The following is a 21,033-nucleotide window of genomic DNA, read 5'->3' as shown; positions in this document are numbered from 1 at the left end:
TAAAGAATAACAAAAGCCATCCTAGGTAAAGTTAGCATGAGGGATTTAATCCAATAAAGAATACTAAAAGCCATCCTAGGTAAAATTTGCCTGAGAGAGTTAATCCAATAAAGAATAACAAAAACCATCCTATGTAAAGTTTGCCTGAGAGAGATAATCCAATAAAGAATAACAAAAGCCGTCCTGGTAAAGTTTAAAAAAGGGAGTTAATCCAATAAATAATAACAAAAGCTATACTAGGTAAAGTTTGCCTGAGGGAGTTTATCCAATAAACAATAGAAAAAGCCATCTTAGGTAAAATTTGCCTGAGGGAGTTTAACCAATAAAGAATAACAAAGCCATCCTATGTTAATTTTGTCTGAGGGAGTTAACCCAATAGAGAATAACAAAAGCCATCCTAGGTAAATTTTGAAAGAAGGAGTTAATCCAATAAAGAATAACAAAAGCCATCATAGGTATATTTTTGCCTGATGGAATTTATCCAATAAAGAATAACAAAAAACATCCTAGGTTAAGTTTGCCTGAGTGAGTTAATACAATAAAGAATAACAAAAGCGATCCGAGGCAAATTTTGACCGAGTGAGTTAATCCAATAAACAATAACAAAAGCCATTCTAGGTAGTGTTAGCCTGAGGGAGTTAATCCAATTAAGAATAACGAAAGCCCTCCTAGGTAAAGTTTGAAAGAGGGAGTTAATCCAATTAACAATAACAAAAGCCATCATAGGTAAAGTTTGACCGAGGGAATAAATCGAATAAAGAATAACAAAAGCCATCCTAGGTTTAGATTGCCTGAGGGAGTTTATCCAATAAAGATTAACAAAAGCCATCCTAGGCTAATTTTGTCTGAAGGAGTTAACCCAATAGAGAATAACAATAGCCATCCTAGGTAAAGTTTGAAAGAGGGAGTCAATCCAATAAAGAATAACAGAAGCTATCCTAGGTAAAGTTTGCCTGAGGGAGTTTATCCAATAAACAATATCAAAAGTCATCCTCGGTAAAGTTCGCCTTAGGGATTTTATCTAAAAAAGAATAACAAAAGCTTCCATAGGTAAAGTTTGCCTGAGTGAGTTAATTCAATAAACAATAACAAAAACCGTCCTAGGTAAAGTTTGAATGAGGGAATAAATCGAACAAAGAATAACAAAAGCCATCCTAGGTAAAGTTTGCCTGAGGGAGTTAATACAATAAAGAATAACAAAACCGATCCGAGGTAAAGTTTGATAGAGGGAATTAATCCAATAAACAATAACAAAAGCCATATTAGGTAGGGTTTGCCTGAGGGAGTTAATCCAATAAAGAATAACAAAAGCGATCCTAGGTAAAGTTTGAAAGAGGGAGTTAATCCAATAAAGAATAACAAAAGCCATCCTAGATAAAGTTTGAAAGAGGGAGTTAATCCAATAAACAATAACAAAAGTCATCCTAGGTAAAGTTTGAAAGAGGGAGTTAATCCAATAAAGAATAACAAAAGCCATCTTAGGTAAAGTTTGACTGAGGGAGTTAATCCATTAAACAATAACAAATGCCATCCTAGGTAAAATTTGCCTGAGTGAGTTTATCCAATAAAGAATAACAAAAGCCATCCTAGGTTAAGTTTGTCTGCGGGAGTTAATCCAAAAGAGAATAACAAAAGCTATCCTAGGTAAAGTTTGAAAGAGGGAGTCATTCCAATAAAGAATAACAAAAGCCATCCTTGGTTAAGTTTATCTGAGGGAGTTAACCCAATATACAATAATAAAAGCCATCCTAGGTAAAGTTTCAAAGAGGGAGTCAATCCAATAAAGAATAACAAAAGCCATCCTAGGTTAAGTTTCAAATCTGTTTGATTTGCCGACAATGAAAATATGCTCTCTTACACTCAAATATCAACGGTATAAATTCGAAGATTCCATACGACAACCAAAGAAAAGCATGATTTCAGAGTAATTGATGATATTAATAGTTAGGAGAGGAAAATATATGAAATATGAAAGAGGGCTTTCGTTACAGGCAAAATCCAGAAACCTTATCGAGTATCTACGGGTAATGTTTAATTATTTTATAAAGATAAAAAAAAACAATAAATTTACAATGATGGAGGAATTAGTGCCACAAGCATGATTCCAAATTCGTCCCATTTTCGGTCCGATTACGTTGTGTTAATATCAGCAAGGAATTAAATCCATAAATTCCAAAATTAAAAACAAGTGGGTCTCAAGAGAAAATATTTTGGACTTACTCGGGAAGTCTACGCGGTATTCCAGAAACTTCCCGAAACGATTAGAATGCATATCTAAGTTAACATATAATAAATTTGGTAAAGTATACTTTTCTGTTCTAAAAAGTACATATAAAATGGCACGTGGCATTAGTCGTGTGATTCACTGGAAATAAATTTGTATTGATATGTTAAAACATTAACCTCTATTATCTGAGATTATATATCCAACGAAACATTGTTTGTCTGATAAAGTGATATCACATTTCCTTTATCAAACAGTTTTATATGTATTTTGATATCTGCATTTGTCGGATTATGTGATGTACAGGTTTAAGTATTAACAATAATTTACAATTAAGTAAACGAATTGTACTCTTCTTCTCAAAATAGAAAATTCAATTGATAATTTTAAAGTTTAAGTATTCTGCCGATTTGCTAGTGTTAAGAAATAAGTTTAAACGCCGGTGGTTTTGTTTGATAAGAATTATCTGTGCTTGTAGGTAAGGTAAAGTAGTTTCCTAAAAGTCCATATTTGTCGTACAAAATCCAAAGAAATTGTTTTTAATTACTGGCTCGGAAGAGCCCGTATCTTGCACCTGACATCTATACATAACGCCACTAAATCTATTTTCCAGATTTCAAACAGTTTAAAGCATGTTAGTGTGACTGTTAAAAATGATATTTTCACGTACGTTCACGCAATAACACGAACTGTGATATTCTACTTATAAAGCTTTAATATGCAGTAAAATACTTTGAAACCGCATTAAACATATATATGAAATGTTTTCTCGTAGCAATACACGATTCACCTAAAGCGGAAAAGACAGGTTAGCGTCAAATCTAGGGACAAAGCAGACAAAAATCCTTCTACTTTTATTCTTGATTGACAGGTTTGACATTTAGTAAAAGTTATACAACAGCAAATTTTAAATCACGAAACGCGCGTCTGGCGTATACAATTTTAATCCAGGTATGTCTTAGATACATGATTTTTTATTAGTTGTTATTGGCTTTGAACTAGCTGTCAGTAACTGCGAATACTTTCAGATCTGTACTTAGTGTCTTTTTTTATTGTTCGGGATGAGGGATGGATAAATACCCTGCCACGTCCGGTCTGTATTTTTGTTTGATGTTTTTCTGCTTTGTATCAATCTGATGAGTTAAGCCTTTTTCAACAGATTTTTATAGTTTGTACTTATATTGTGCTGTTTCACCACTGTCCCAGGTTAGGGGGAGGGTTGAGCGCTCACAAACATGTTTAACCCCGCCACATTCTTTATGTGCCTGTCCCAAGTCAGGAGCCTGTAGTTCAGCGGTTTCGTTGGTTTATGTCTGTCATATTTGTTTTTCGTAAATTGATTTGTTATAAATTAGGCCGTCAGTTTTCTCAATTGAATTGTTTCATATTTTTCATGTGGGGGCCTTTTATATACGGTTTGGGTTTTTCTCATTGTTGAAGGCCGTACGGTTGCCTATAATTTCTTCATTTCACTTCATTTGAATTTGGGTGGATAGTTGTCTCATTTGCAATCATAGCACATCTCCTTATTTTTTTTATATCTATGATGAGTTTATTTGCAACCACTGCGACACTACTGCTGGCGAAGGTTTCTTCTTCGAGGGTATCACCACCGCAGTATTGACATGAATTATCATTGATATGGTCATAATTTTAAACAAACTGTTTACAAAACTTTCTACCCAAGGAATAGATTACCTTATCTGTTTTTGGCAAAAAACTTTCGGAAGTTTTGGTTCTCAATCCTCTTCGTACTTTATTTTGCCTTTTTAACTTTTTTTTATACGAGCATCACTGATGAGTCTTTTTAGACGAAACGCGCGTCTGACGTATACAAATTTAATCCTGGTATCTATGGTGAGTTTATTCAATATGACCTGACCAATCATATCAATATCTAAATGAAGTGTGAGCAAATGGTACCCTTCATAGCCTAGCCTGGAACAGAACAGTACTTTGACAGACTCGCTGATTGAAAGAAACGCGATCGCCTTCAATACACCAGTGCAGGCTACATGTTTACGAGTGATTTTTTCCATGTTATGTACTCGCAGCCATAGGTTAAGAAGCCTTTCCTTTTAGGTAACTCATAGTAAAATAAGTTTATCAAAAAAAAACCTGGAATGCAATTGATGATTTTTGAAATGCGATTAAAGAATAGACATCAATACACCTTTAATAGTGACAATTGTTAGTCATAATGGCCATTTTAAGATAGGTACCGAGGTATTACCTCGTCAAATGAAAATTACAAGTTTATAGAATCTGTTTCTGTCCCACATCTTCGTGAAAAATAAAAATAAAGAAAGCGTAGAATAAAGTAAAAAGTGAAACATAAAAATAAAAGCTTTGATTAAAGAAATGAATGTAATATAATGGCACGAGACGGCATTAATTACTACAGGTACTTGCTATGATATTGATTTGTGAGTACCAATCTATGGTAATGGCATCGAATCATTGTTTATAACAAATGTAAGATACTATCTTCTCATCTTTGATGGCATGTATTCATGATACTCGACGTTGTCGCATTAATGTCCATATCCGGAATATTGGAAACGTCCTACTCTAAATTAGTTGTAAATAATGATCAAAACAATAAAAATGCAACAAAAACGTTTCATTGATTGTTAAATTAACCAAGAGGTTTTTCGGTTCAAGTACTATCAAATATAAGCCAAGGTACTGTTTCAAGTGCATTCACATTTCCACAGAATGTATTAAGGTAGTAAGGACATATTTTCATCTTTGGTCTTCTGTGAATAATAAAACTTAGCAAATTTACTCGTTCAGATGTAACTATTTGTGCTTAAAGGTTGATTTATATCAATGTCTTGAGACATATATAAGTCTCAATTCAGTATAGCTTTAAAAATCGTACAAAATAGTTTTGTAATGATTTGACGTAAAACGCACCTCAGTGACATAACGAACCTAGATGAGCAGAATGCAGTGCTTATTGTTTATACAATGAATCGACCGTCTATATAAAAATAAGGAGATGTGGTATAACTAACAATAAGACGACTATCCACGAAAGATCAAATGAAGTGGATGTGAACAATTATACGCAACCGTACAGCCTTCAACAATGAGTAAAACCCATACCGTATTGTCGTCTATAAAAGGCCCTGACATGAAAAATATAAAACAATTCATCAGATTGATACAAAGCAGAAAAACATCTAACAAAAACACAGACCGGACGTGGTCACATTTATTTGAAGTTCTAACTAAATAGTTGTTAAACATTCTCCAATTAAATTGCTATTTGGTAAATTCCGTTATAAATGATTATTTTCTAAAAGGTACATTAGATGTATAGGTTTAAGCTTCTAGCAGATATACTCATACGGGTATTATATTTTTTTTAAGTAATTTTGACTTGCATAACAAATGAGATCGTGAAATCCACACGATAACATTGCACAATTTTTTTTCGATTGTATACCTGTTTTTAAAACATGATTAGATAGACAAAAATTCTGTGTATAGCTATATGACTGTCATACAAGTGAGAGGTTTAGCTAGCTATAAAACCAGGTTTAATCCGCCATTTTCTACATAAGTAAATTCCTGTACCAAGTCAGGAATATGACAGTTATTTTCCATTCGTTTGATGTGTTTGAGCTTTTGATTTTGCCATTTAATAAATGACTTTCCGTTTTGAATTGTCCTTGGAGTTCGGTATTTTTGTTATTTCCCTTTTTGCATAACTTCTGATTCCCTCAGTCATCTTCATGAAAAGGATAACAGGAATTGTAAAAATAGTCGACAGTACAACAGACCACACTAACCACCAAACGCTACTCCTCCGTATAAGTTCTGCCATGTCTCTGTCTATAGGGTATCTAACATCATTATCAGCAAAACCTGTAATGTAGGTAAGACATGTTACCGAACTGTTATGGAAGAGCTATAATGAGAAGTAAAGTGATGACATTCTCAGAAAGCTCTGTTCGCGTTATAACCTGGTATATTTTTAATGAAATACTAAGTTAAAATTATGGAATATTATGAAATTTTGTTAGACAATCACTATTTAATAAATTCGTTCACGAAAATGTATTGTTTAATATATAATTAAATAAACGGAAGGTATCGCTATATATAATTAAATAGTGAAAATATTTTTTTTTACATTCAAGCAAAGAAATGTATAGAAATACTGTTCATTAGACCCCATATTTATGGAAATTACTATTTTTCACTTTTATTAATGATTTTTGGAATTAAATGTATATTAACATTTTCACTTTAACACACATTGTTGGTTGATAACTTATTGAGAAGCAAGTTATAATTTTGGAACTATACAAAGGCTCAAGGTTTTGTCTAATCGAGAACGGATTTTTAAAATTGCTGCAAAACACAAAAACGGATAAAATTATATTTGGTCACTTTGAACGCTCACATTTCGTGCAAAACGATGAAATCAGATTTCAAATTCAGTTATGGTCAGTTTCTTTTCCGATTAAAAACAAAACTATACTTCTTATTTGGTTGAATATTTTAGGTTTAAACATGGTATTAGAACATGTCCCATATCAGAATATTTTGTCCGGTTCAATTTCTAGAGGGCATCCCTCAATCATCTTATGTATCGACTGTGATAACATTTTCGAACTTGATCTGTATTGAAGGTTATTAGATAATTTTTTCAAGGTTATAAATTATTCTTCATCTAAATAAAAGTAATCATTTTAACACACCAGTTTTGTTGATATCAAATTTAATGCAGTTAATTGCATAATTTCACTTGAAACCTACCTAATACAAAGCTATAATTACTTTTTAGTTAAATGTTTTAGGTTAACATAAATTGAGCTTAGATTTCACGAATGAAGACGATATTTTCAAAAGGGTTACCGCTATGAACTTAAATTATTTATTTTAAAATTTAATAGCTATATAAAATTAACTTCCTCATCATCCTTACGATACATTTCATAGTAGCATCATAGTTTCACATAATCAATTTCATTGTCATACACACAGTACATATGTTTTTAATTGTAATTGTGTTTTATTTCTTCACTACACAACGAAAGTGGATAATTGATTGTTGCTCTCCTTAAGCAGATTGATAAAACTTTCTTACTCATTGAATTATCTGCAAACAATGTCTTCCTTTTTCCTGGAGTGCATACAGAGAAAGTGAAATAACAAAAACCGCAACCACCATCCACCACCCAACAGCAGTAGTAATAATAATAAGGATAATAATATAATGAATATAATTAAAAGTTATTCTTTTGACAAGTTGTACATGCGATGATTTTTACCTCTTTTTTTAGAAATTGGAACAATATTGCAAAAGACATTCTGGGAGCTTGATTTTCCCAGCAATGATTTCAGTGGAGACGTCGAGGTTTGGCCATACAAGAGAGGAGAATCACTTCATGAAAACCAGTCTGATGACTGTTTGGCTGAATTTTTCGGCACAGGGTATAATACATTTTACAGTAAACACCTTTTTGTTTTGAAATATGTACCAACGAGACAAACATGTACCTGCTACCAAAAGGACAAGAATTTAACTACATGTGATTGTATGGTCTTCAACCATGAGCGAAACATATGCATATCAATTATAATTTTCATTAAACTTAGAGGAAGCAGCTATTGCTGAAATGAATTTTTTAGTATGTGAGTCTACTATGATGAGTTCCAGATTGAGTTTATGTCTGGTTCTGCTCCACTGATTCGTAAAAATAACAGTTATACGGACTTTTATTCTCAAATTTCCACTTCTGAAAATGGCATCAAGCTTTTTTGCGAGCGGGGCCATTCTTGTCGTTCCGACATGTCTAGCTTTTTTACATTTTTTTTCTCATGTGACCTTACAGTTGTAAATATAGTTTGACAATATGATTTGAAACATTTTTTTCAATTGTCTTACGGATGGATAATCAGTTTTTATGGACCTCTCCTTTTTGAATTTGCCTTTGCGTTCGGTATTTTTGTTTTACTTTTTTGACTAAAAGAACGTTAAAATTGATTCTATAAAAGATATTTGGTTAACTATTTATAAGTGGGCATAAAACCTCGTAAATTTGCTGAATTCAATTACTGGACAAAACGCAGTAAACAGATGGTTTTATAATATTTGTCTACAACGTTGCAAGACAAATCTAATGCTCTAGGTCGTCATAAATGTGTAGTGAGATATGAGCTTTTGTCTGTGTAGAAAACCTCATTGTTACCATAGAGGTGAACAGACGACATTAAAGCGCCTTTCCAGTGGTTTTTATCAATTGGGTGTAGTAATTTTATTTCGTGAATTAATACATTATATATCCCTCAACTTTTCCATTACAAAAAAAAAAATGTTTTGTTTGAGCCTCTTTTAAATTTCTTGCTCCTGATATTTTATTTTTTGTATTCGGATTTCAAATCTAGACAATAAAGAACTAAGTACAACCTACAGTTAACAAACGTTAAAAAACGGAAAATCTAAGCACCAAGTGAAAGCATGTTTTAATTATAAACAATATTTGTATAGAAAGAAAACCGTTATTTTCTAAATACGTTCATAAAACAGCCATGAACTAAGGCACATTAAAGATGAAAAGCTAAAACAAAGACACTATTACTGTAAAATAAACGAGTATTTGACATTATGATAGTGCCCTTTCCTGACAGCGGGGGATTAAGGAGACTTAAGAAGTTAATGAAGTGTCAATATTGAAACTCTTTCTGTCTTATCGATGTGATACACGTTCATTTGGTTCTATACGTGATGAGATCAACCAAAACTAATTTTAGATTACCATCAAATTTACACAGAATGTCATCTTTTTGTTTAATGGAAGACGAACAATATCACTTGTAATCTAATTAACTGACAAATAAATATAGATTTTTGTCACAGAAAAGGAGTAACAAAGAGGATTTCAGACTTAAATGTCTCCAACAACAATTTATAGGTGGACAAATAAGAAATTAATACCCAAAGATTCTTTTTTTTTTTGTCTTCCACTTTTAATTGTAAACTACAGCTCGGTTGAGAATAAAATAAAAATTGCTTTCAAAACGATTATGACACATTAAAGGTGCGTTTCATATTTATTCATAATGTACTAGTACTCAATCTAAAATCCAAAACCATCCATTCTCTTTCGTGTCAACGCTTTTAACAACTGATAGCATACAATATACATTTTGTATAATATATAATATTTTTACAACCAAAGAGTATATAAAGCAAAATAAATTACTTTCATTGATCACGTGGTATAATAAATCTTTAGAAACTGTTTGTATTTATTTCAGGAAATCGTCTAATGTTCCCTGTGATGTGTCGGACAAATGTTGGAAGAAGATGACAAAACCTCTTTATAATGGCTACTCACTTACACATGAACTCTTTTACCTTGAAATAGGAGAACAGGTACAAGAAAATCATTTCTTTGAATTAATGCTTCTTCTTTACTGAACATTTATTTTTTTTCTTCATTTCTTTGATTTAGTTTTGCATTGCCTATATAATGTGTATAAATAACATTACCTGTAATTTATTATTTGGTCGTTGAAATGCCATAAGATTTAAAAGAAGACAAATTTTGAGGTAAACCGATGAAAATAAGAAAATTCCTCAGAGATAATAACGAACTAGTTTCATTGACATCATCTTTGCCCAAATATTGCTCGAAATGTGAAGAAAAATATGGCAAACAGGAACAGCCGTCGAGTCTGAAATATGATATTCTGTTGCCGAAGTCCAATTTTGAGTACGTTGAAGTACTTTGTACGTGTTGATAAGTTTGTTGAAGTTTATGGTGTTGACGCTGTTTTACCTTGCATCATATTAGATTTCTGGATAATATTTTATGATTCTGCTTAACATTGGAACAACCGCTAACCGTAAAATATCTTGTACTGGCTTGAACCAGTATGTTTATCCCGGTGACTTCAATCGCAATCTTGGCGTGCATAAACTACTTCAAGTTTGAAATCTATATTTATAACCCCACTCTGAATGAGGAGCTCTGAATGAGGGGTATACTGTTTTACTTCTGTCTGTTCGTATGTCCGTTTGTCCGTCCGTCCAATGACATCCGTCGCAATTTTCTCAGGAACTACAAACCGGATCTTCCTGAAATTTGCTATTAGTCTTTGTATAAACATGCTATACCGTATGATGCGGTTTCTGATTCATCGATTGTCAACTTCCAGTTTACCGATTACTTATATATTCTTATACACATTTTTGTCTAGGGTCCTGCTGAAACCCGCTTCCGGGTGCGGGATTTTCTCGCTGTGTTGAAGACCCATTGGTGGACTTCGGCTGTTTTCTGCTCTTTGGTCGGGTTGTTGTCTCTTTGACAAATTCCCCATTTCCATTCTCAATCTTATACGGAACTACAAATAACAGCTGTCTGAAATTTGTTGTCAGTCTTCATGTAAAAATGCTTTACAGTGTGATGCGTTTTCATATTTATTGCTCATCAACTTCCTGTTTAACGAATTCACTTTGCTAGTGTAAATGTATGATATGGTTATCATATTTATTTAAAAGCATGGATGTCATGCAGAGATGGAGCTAAAACGTCTCACACACAATCAACAATCAGTAGAAAAACTCCGAGAGACATACTGTGCCAACATTCTCAACGAAGCTGCCTTAATAGCAGAACAGGATTTCCCAGAAGACAGACACGACCTGTTTATGGAACAAGGTAATATTGCAAATTGTTTAAATTTTGTTGACAGTATTGGTAAAAGACTAGTTATCGTTGCCTGACATTTTATCCAGCACCGGACGCGTAACGTATTCACAACATTTTACCGTTCAACAAATATGTTTATCTAAAAATTCAATTATTACTGTCTGATTTCTTTAATTCATAATAAGTAAAGACGTGTGCAGGGAGGTGAAGTCATCGCTTAAGGGCATATATACAGTTACAGGGGAGGTAATGACGTTGCTAACTGCGACATATCGGGAAAAGATGTATTTTCGAGGAATTTTAATCATTAGCTTGTACATGGAACCCTCTTTTTTGATTTGATACTGTATGATGATTATTTGTTCCAATTTTCATGAAAAAAATCAACGAATTTTTTTTTCAAATTAGATAAATATGCAGCAAAACATGCCGATTTTTACTGAAATCATGACATTTTAATAAAAATGATTTTTTTTTCAAAGAATTGTTACACAAAGTAAGAGCATACTTTTGTAAAGAAGATATTCCAAATCGTTTTACAAAAATCCGCATGCGTTTATCTTTTGAAACAGAAGTTAAGTATGTCTATCCAAAGGATAGAAATGTCCAAGAAACCGAAATTGTAAGTAAATGTCTAAAACTTCCACTCCATTTATCTCTAAATTTAGCACATGATGGTATTTTTAAAAAAAAAATATTTGCATTAATTAAGTGAAAAATAGCTTGTATGCAAAGTTTGGTAAAAAAATCACCGTGGGATCAAAACTGTATCGTATGCCCTTAATGACGTCTACGATTAAGGCAGTTCAACGTTTTCATTCGAATTTCATTCTTATGCTAGTTTTGAACGTAAACCTCTTCCAAAAAATTGAAACAAGTATACAAATTTCTCAAATAAACTTAATGCTCTTCTATTGTACAGTAAACATCGCAGATTTTTAGAGATATGAATTCTTGATCAATTCCGAATTGGACATGGTACAAGAATTTTTGAATTTACATAAAGAATATCAATGTGTTTGCCTTATTTGATACATCTTCAACTCTTCTTCATACGCAATGGAAAAATGTAACATTGATAACATTGACGGTACCATTTTTTCTGTACCACATTATTTTTCTTCAGTTATAATATTTGAAAATCCAAAAATAATTAAAAATATAGAAGAGTTGATAAAACCAAACATTCGGAATAAGCGCCAGTTTCTATGTATCAATAGATTGATTTATACATAACGGTACTCCACAGCCAAAATAGCTATATTTGTGACCCTCTTCACGTTGAGAAACTACAGAACTTTTTTTAAAGCATGAGTATGGTGCTTAACCGATTTTTTGGTAACAATGTGTATGTAAAGTTAACGGCTTTCTGTTACAGAATCTTAATATATCTGAGTTTCTTACCGTAACTAATTCTCAACCAGTCAACTTGGATTCTATATTTAGAATCACGAATTCTTAAAAAGAGGCAACGGATATCATACCAAAGGGTAATCAAAACTCATAAGTCGAAGAGAAACCAACAACATCATTTCAAAATACAAAACACGACAAAAAGAGAGTCAACATTTTACAAAACACTACATAAAAAACTAGACTATATAACATAAATCCTATCAAACCCAGGGTTGATCTCATAGGAGTAATCAGATCCTGCTCAAAATATGACACCCGTCGTGTTACTCACGGGAAGTACACATTCGGCGATAAATCTCATTCGGTGATGTCATAATCGAGGAAAGTGGATGAGATTTTGACTACGACAAAATGGAAAAAATCCGTTGTCAGTATATATCATCTGTGACAAATATATTTTACAATGGTCAACAACTCCTAGTGTTGTCCGTAAAACTTTCGAAGGGATGACTTCAACTCAATTAGGTTTTCATATAATCTTAATTTTTTAAAATAAAATCATAAAACAATTGTTTATTTACAGGGCATTGCTTAAATAACTATTGTTGTTTTAAGTTGATATGTTTTTTCCTAAAAGTATAAAACAGCATTTATAGTTTCAATTTCATTCAGATGACAAACAAATGACTATTATGTCTTTCTTTTTTCCTGGTTTTGTCTAATATGAGGCTGTTTTAAGTGTGCGATGTTTTGTCATACAAGGCATAACCATCTAAAAATTCGTTGATTTATCTCTACTGTTTGCAGATCTCTTTCTGACACACGTCAGCTTTCTGAACTACACAGTAGGACAGATTTCACCTTGCTGTTGTAGATTGGCAATTTGGTCATTAAACTATACTAGTTTGACTTTCCGATTAGTTATAGTCTTACATATGTAGAACATGCTTCGGCAAGGTTACAAGGATATCATTCCTGTCCAATTATCTTTACTTAGGATGCTTCCAAGATAGTTAAAATCTTTAACAGTTTCACTGGCAGATCATTGGTTGTAATAGGTGTTTACATAACCTTGATACTGTTGTTTTTTACATTTAGACAAGTTTGCTTTGTATAGTTGTTAAGTATGTTAGTCTTTTCTTGAATGTGGTCACTTGTTGATGAGAGTTCACCTATGTCTTCATCGAAATCCAAATCTTCTATTAGGCTAAAGATGTTTCACTAGATAAACTTTCTGTTGTCTTGTTTTGTCTTTGTTTCCATTGAAAAGTTTAAAAAAAAAATTTCTAACCAGGTTTTAGTTCAAATGAGTCAGAGTGGAGCTACAAAGATGATACTGCATTCAAAGCTGTTATAGAAGGACTTCATTAGCGTCTACATTTGTTTTTGGAATTCTATATAATATTACAATTCTCCAAAGAGCTTCTCTGTGTTTACTATCAAAATCCTTTTTGAAATCAATGACATTTTTGAAATTTGGTTTGTTCTATTCTATGCATGGCTCAAATATGTTCCGGAGTGTGAAAATGTTATCAATAAATCCTCTCCACCTTCTTAAGCCTGTTTGTTCTCTAAGTTTTTCTTCTATGACTTTGTCACTTCTCTTCGAAATCATTTTACAGAAAACTTTACTAGGACATTTTGTCACAATTACGTAAATTCCCTTTCTATTTTAATTTCGAATTATGCCATTTCATCTAGTCTGATGATATGTCTCCTTCTATCCAAATGACGCGTAAAACATTGTGAAGTACCTGACATGATGTACCAATATTTACCGTTAACATCCCTACGAGGATAGAATTGATTCCAGTGGTCGTGTTTATTGGTATTTCTTACTTCTTCTATAATTTGTGACTCTGTGACGATGTTTCAATCCTCTTCTTGTGGTTCATAAGAAATTACTACAAAAACTAAGGTTCAAACTCCTGCAGATAAAGTTGACCTTAGATTATTTGATTGTTCTTTTAAAGTCCCTTTTGATCATGTTGCCTTCCCACGTTATCATTCATTCATACGTCCTTGACTTTCATTTTTTGGGGTTTGATCATTCCTGATTGAGGTAAATCGGGAAAGGCGCTTTGAACAAACAAAATTTATAAAGTGCTATTTTTTTAAATTATATGGAAAGATGGACTATCCTTTAGCAATTTTATTGATTAGACATAAATCGATATCACCCCAAGTATTCATGCACTTATACATCATTGACTTTCAAATTTTTGGATTTGAGAGTTCCAGATAATGGTTATTTTAGGAAAAGCGCTTCGGATGCACGAAATGTAAAAAGTGTGTTATTTTCATTTACTAGCTCTAGGTCGATACCAATACTGGTGGACTGCCAGTCCCCGGTGTATTAGCTTATTGATATGTGGTTCGGTACTGACATAATTTATAACATACCTTTTTCTAAATTTTTCGTTAATAATTTATTGAAAAAACTAAGATTAAAACTCCATCAAGGAAAGAAAGACCTTAGACGTATTTGGTTGCATTTGTTATGTCCCTTTTGGTTATATGCTTCTCCTGAGATTCAATGAATATATACATACTTGGCTTACAGATTTTTGGGTTTGAGCGCACCTGATGAAGGTAAATTCAGAAACGCACTTCGGAAGCAAAAAAATAATTTAAGTTTAATTTTCATTTTCATTTATGAGAAAAGGCGGTCCCTCCTATAGCAGTTTTCTTGTTAAAACATAAATCGATAGATGACAGTCTGCAGTTGTTCTAAAAATTACCATTGGTCTCAGCGCCAGCTGCATTGGTCAGTTAATAACTTTGTATGTTATAAATTTTACAGTAGTTTGAATTCATCTTGTTGTTCTATATTTTGTTATTGGTACATATCATTATTGTTCATAATGTGTTCATGTGCAACAAGGTTTTGAATTTGAATTTTGTCAAAGTTCAATTGAGTAAATCCCCAGGTTTTTTTTGCGTTTCTTGTTGATCAGTGTTTTGTGTACTGTTGATTGTTATTTTTCTTTTAACCATGGTGTTTGTTGTTTGTCGGTTCATTGTTTTAATGGCACACTTGGCTACTTCTCTGCTTCTTTTCTTGATGGATCGAAAATGCAATAAAGTTTTGATTTTTAAAAGTCTCAAGAGGTCTACTGTTAAATCCAATAGATCAAACTGATTGAAATTGTAATGTGAATCCTGTCTACAGGGACACCCTGGTTCTTAAATGTTTTTGAGTAGATGATAGTACTGTTCCTTAGCTTGCTGTGTATAAAATAGAAACAAGTTTTAATTTGAATTTCCCTATTAAGCTCGATTTTTTCCAGTCTAAAAATGTAAATTCTGACTATTTTTATTTCATTGTAATTACAATATGAAAGCATTTTCAATTTGGCTAAATAGGTGAAGTTGTGAACTCAAAATTATAAACGGGTGGTATTTTCATTTGCCTGTAGTGGTAACAAATCTAGTTTTTATTTTTTCATTTGTCGATAAACTAAATGTCACGTAAACCGTCGATATCCTTCTTTATGAGAATTTATTTTACAAGATGTTTATTAATGTCATTTGCAATATATCTTTTTAAAGCCACAGTTTAAATTTTTAGAGATTTAAATACAATCGCAAATGTGTGTTGGTTTCGAATAAATTATTAAAGTATTCGTCAAACATATGAAATCCAAAACATCTTCTTGTAAAATGTACTTGATCTCGGTAAGAAAGTTATCCCTTTACATTTTTATTTTGGGTTTTGAACTTAAATCGTTGTTTTTACTTTACCAATGTTATTATTATTTCAGCTGCGTTGTGTGGAATGGTCGGATACAGACAGTTTTTCTCCTCAGACTGGCTAAGAAAAATGCTAAGTTGGCAAAATAAAGCCATAGGTTGTTATCATGGAAATCCAATTCGTGAGTGGGAAGTCGGTAGGTGCTTTTTTTTTTTAGAAATTACAAAGATTCTTACACTGTAAAAAATGTCTGATGCCTACAAATAGCTATTTTCAATAGTACACCTCACAATCAGAACTAAAAATCTAAGTACCGTGAACGCTACAATGTAAATTTATTAGGATTTTAATACATTTTATGTTATCAAAAATGTTAAAAGGTAAATGCATTCGGTAAAAAATGAGTAAATAAACACCATATTTTAAATGCATTACAAAGAGAATCATTCTGAGAAGTAAAACAATCAAAACCTGAATACCAGTCTTACAACAAAGCTTTGAATAGAGATTGGTACTTAATATGAAATCAAGTCATACAATGGGGAAAAATGGAGGTTTTTGCGAAATATAGAATTGCTATGGTTTATAATTGCTGAGAAAAAATAAATGTTAACCAGTACACCTCTATCATAGGGTTTAATGTATAATTAAAATGTACAAATACTGCAACTAGTGGGTTGCTTTAATTTTACATTAAAAATGAGCCGTTAAGCGATATTTAATCACTTCCGCTCATTTGCTTTTACCGAAAATAAAGATAGCGATAATAAAATGTTACAAATGGGACAATGTCATGGCTACCAATCATCTAATTTATGTATATGTCTGCCTATGTGTAGTGACGACTACGAATTATACCTTGTCCATCGGATGTCATATGATTTAGAAATTAAGAAATACCAGACGTTATGATAATTATAAAGTGCCTAGAAAATCAATCTTACAATGTTAGAGAAGATCTGATTCTTTACTTCCTCCAAAACCGGGCTGAAACCTGTACTTTCACTTCTCACTTCTACGGCAATATATATATATATATATATATATATATATATATTTACAATTAATCTTTTCGTTAAACAATGTAAAAACTTACCTATATACCATATATGTAAATTAAAATAAAAAAACTCTTTACAGTAAAACTATCATATTTTGTCTAGCAAAACTTTACAAAGCTCACAACTGCTACACTTTTTTCAAAGTTTCTGATGAAATAGAGACACAAAAAAAAGATGATTATAATAGTAGTGATTTTCAAAATTGTCTTTTTTCGTGTTGATAATTTGAAATAAATAAAGATACGGAAATTGATCAATTTTTAACGTATCAATCAACCTTTTTTTCATTGTTTTAAGTGTCAAAAGAACTGTACTTTCAATGAACCTTGCTATAATCTCATTAGTATCACGTTTTGTCTGACTTATGAAAGATTCATTGATATAAATACAGCTAGGGTGGTTTACAAGAAAAATGGCGTGAAAGAAAACTAGATACAAAGGAAAACTTGATGATATATTATTTTGATTTAGATTTTAGATTTACTACAAAAAAAGATTAACGAACGCCCAAATAAAACGCATTTCTTACTACATTAATGTGTCTTATCCATTGTTATGTGGTTAAATCTGTTGTCATTTAATGACGAGCGTGTTGATTCTTGGGTCTCATAGGTATCATTTATACAGATAACTGTCTTTTACAGAATAAAGAATCAAACAAAAGTCTTTTCATGTGAACTTTGATCAGTCTGAACACAAAACAGCCTTATAGAAATAAATGATGTTTATCACTTTGGGAAGGAAATGGCATGAAAAGCTGTCATTCTGGGTTTTTTTTATAAAATGGTATTCACACGGGTATTTGAGTAATTGGTTGAACCAAAGTGTTTTGAATACATCTTTGAATAAAAAGTAATATGTTATATAAAAAAGAAAACCAATAAAAGATAGGAGTAAAAATTATTTTATCAGTATTAGCAATGAATTTTAAGGTAACCATTATTGTGGTATTCAATTATGAGTAATTAAAATACTAAAAAACATATGTTGTTTTCTTAGAGTACAGAAAACCAGACTTACCAGGGAGCAAAAAAGGCATGCGTAAAAAGTGGAAAATGCCGAAATTGCCGTCCATGCCACCAACGGTTGTACAACACGTTCGTCACAAACGTGAAGAGCGGATTCTTCGGGATGGTTGCCTGAGTCATCGAACAGCAGTGGCTGTGGCAGCACTAGGACAATATATAAGATACATGTTGGAATATATGGCATTCCAAGCGGTTCCCTGAAAGAATCAGGGATCAAATATACTTACCAATTGAAAGCATATTGTGAACCAATATTCAAAATGACAATGATTTTCATGGAATTATTGTATCAAAAAATGTAAATTCTTATTTAATTGGACTATGTATCAAAAGAAAAATTTAATAGATTAAATGTAATGATATTCTTCCAATGAAAAATAGATTTTTAAAAATTCGAATGGAACATGTGAACTGATTATTTTTACACAATAACAAATGCGAAATAATGTATCTTTTTTAATGATTTATTTGTGCCATGATTGTCTTTCTAATTGTAAATCAACATTTTACTTATTCTTAATATTCCAATACTTAAGTCTATAAGTAAAATTTCATTAATGAAATGTACTTGATAGAGGTTTACTACTCACAAGGAAGCTATTCAACAAGAGTTCCAAGTGGCGAAATTGAAATCATCGAGTTGGTTGACCGATATGGAAAATTCGTTTCACAGATGACGACGGATATGTTCCAATCGTCGTAACATACAAATCCTCCTTTTCCCCGAATGTAACCTACCGAATTAGACTTGTCTCCAGTTTTGTACTAATATGAGCAACACGACGGGTGCCACATTTGGAGCAGGATCTGCTTACCCTTCCGGAGCAACTGAGATCACCCCGGTTGTTGGTGGGGTTCGTGTTGCTCAGTCTTTAGTTTTTCATGTTGTTTTTATTTTACTGTTGTTTGTCTTTTGGTCTTTTTCCTTTTTTGCAATGGCGTTGTCAGTTTATTTTCGACTTGTGAGTTTGAATGTCCCTTTGGTATCTTTCGCCCCTCTTTTGAGAGGAAATTGCATAGTACATCTAATAAATCTGGAATGAATAAAATTCCAGAGATTTCAGGCGAATAATTTTGTTTATCTGTAGTAATATTATTTGAATTTTTGCTACCTTGAAGCAAATTGAAAACTCCAAGTCTTTTCAACTAGATAATTAATAAAAAAAAAAAAAAGACTAAGAACAAGCTAGAAAGGAGATTAATATAAATTTGAACATTGGTATTTTAATGTTCAACTATGACAGAGTTAATAACCACAGAGAGTTTGTTTAATGTTTATGGACTCTAAACGTCGTAACGTTTGCCAATTGTTTTTTTAATTGTAAAACATTTGATTGCAAACAATGTTTAGCGCTTACAAGTTATGGGTTTGGAAAAGCGATATAGCTAAAGAAAATAATAAACAGATGAACACCAAATTCTATCGTCATCAATTAAGCAATACTAAAGGCAAACAACGTCAGCGTTGGATGAGTTATGTCATTGTCTTGAAAAATATCCCCTATCTCGTTACATTGCTGCATTTTAAAAGTAATATTTTGAAAAGATATTTAAAAAGAACTGATCAACTCATGGTTATTAATACACGGAGAAGACTCTATTTGCAAACAATTGATCGGTCAAGATAAGTAACACAGAACGTAGACTCCAACCATGATTGATTGGTCAAGACCAAGAACTCACACAGTGGACATTGTTGGCTAATTATTAAATGGGGAACAGTGAATCAATTTTAGGGCATGCTTGAATGTAATAGAAGTAAGACGGAATAATATGACGTCATGGAGACATTTAAACGTGCTAAGATTAAAAATTTCAACTTACACTGATAAATTCCCATCCTGTTACGTATCAAACATATCAAAACCAAGTATAAATATTGATAGAATACTGCAAACGCTCGCTTAATAAAAAAGAAATAGAAACTTAATACATAGTCTAAACTTCAAGGTCAGAATACTCTATTTTAGTAGCCTTGTTTACATGTCATCAAAATTATAATGACACTACTGTACTTTTGGTGTCAGAGGTTTGTGTTGCTCAATCTTTAGTTTTAAGTGTAGTGTTTTGCGGATTGTTGTTTTGTTTTTATCGTTGGTTATGTTGTTACCATGGTGATGGTTGTCATTTTTTTAATGTATACCATATTAGTTTATTCCTCCATTGGTAGAATCTCTTTATTTAAAACTCGTAAGTGTCACATTTTGTAAATTATTACAAGGTAATGCTTTAGCAGAATGTTCACAAAAACTAGTGTATTTCATGTAATATGTTTACACAGCATTAAGAAGAAACTCATAACAGAAGACTCGTAGCCTGTCGACGCACCCAATCTCACTCCCTTTGGAGTTCATGTGAATCCTCAGTTTATGATTTTTTTGTACCTTGATTTATATCTCCTAAAACATTTCGATTTATTAGATTTAAATATCGGTAAACAACCGTGACCTTGACTTTTTACTCCTTACATATGATATAAATTTGACAGGAATTTTACAACAAGTAATAGCTTTTCTAAAAAGCTAGCGGTCTCATAGCCGATGAAATTGGAAAATGTTTTCGCTTTGTAGTTTAATTTATTCAGAACAGCCTTGTATATAAATTGTAGTGGATTACAAAAATTATAAAAGGTTTATACATTGTTTTAGATTTACTAATTTCTTTTTTGGGTGGGAATGTATTTTAAAACACTGTAAAGGGAGGGGAAATGTCCTAATCATCTGCGTTTTTACCTTTTTATCGATTTTTTTTTTAAACAGATATGTTGTTAGTTTACTCATTCATTATAGGCATCGAAAAGTGTAGAGAGTGAAACGTAGTTAAATGTAAACATATAAGAATACAAAAATATATTTCCTACGATATCTCACATCTTTTCAAAATGATCCTTAAAATTTAAAGTTTTACATATGTATGGTTATTTTTGTTGACGATGAAGATCTTGTTTATTCATTGTAGTTAGGCTGCAATGTGGAATGCCCCACGCATCTTTTTC

The 21,033-nt window shown here is 32.0% G+C and overlaps 1 protein-coding gene across 1 annotated transcript in view; it reads left to right on the top strand.

Annotated features, from left to right (window-relative positions):
* The window catches only part of LOC127708059 (UPF0764 protein C16orf89 homolog), a 30,704-nt gene extending 12,216 nt beyond the window's left edge, over positions 1-18,488 (top strand). The window contains exons 3-7 of the mRNA XM_052212852.1: positions 7,525-7,675; positions 9,503-9,620; positions 10,749-10,908; positions 16,020-16,145; positions 18,010-18,488. Coding sequence (XP_052068812.1) covers positions 7,525-7,675; positions 9,503-9,620; positions 10,749-10,908; positions 16,020-16,145; positions 18,010-18,239 — 785 coding nt within the window. The 3' untranslated portion in view covers positions 18,240-18,488. The remainder of the gene's footprint in view (positions 1-7,524; positions 7,676-9,502; positions 9,621-10,748; positions 10,909-16,019; positions 16,146-18,009) is intronic.
* Positions 18,489-21,033: the final 2,545 nt, after the last annotated feature.

Source organism: Mytilus californianus, unplaced genomic scaffold, assembly GCF_021869535.1.
Source record: "Mytilus californianus isolate M0D057914Y unplaced genomic scaffold, xbMytCali1.0.p SCAF_7, whole genome shotgun sequence".
Classification (NCBI taxonomy): Eukaryota; Metazoa; Mollusca; class Bivalvia; order Mytilida; family Mytilidae; genus Mytilus; species Mytilus californianus.
Note: the sequence above shows the minus strand (reverse complement) of the source record. Positions and strands in the feature narration are given on the sequence as shown.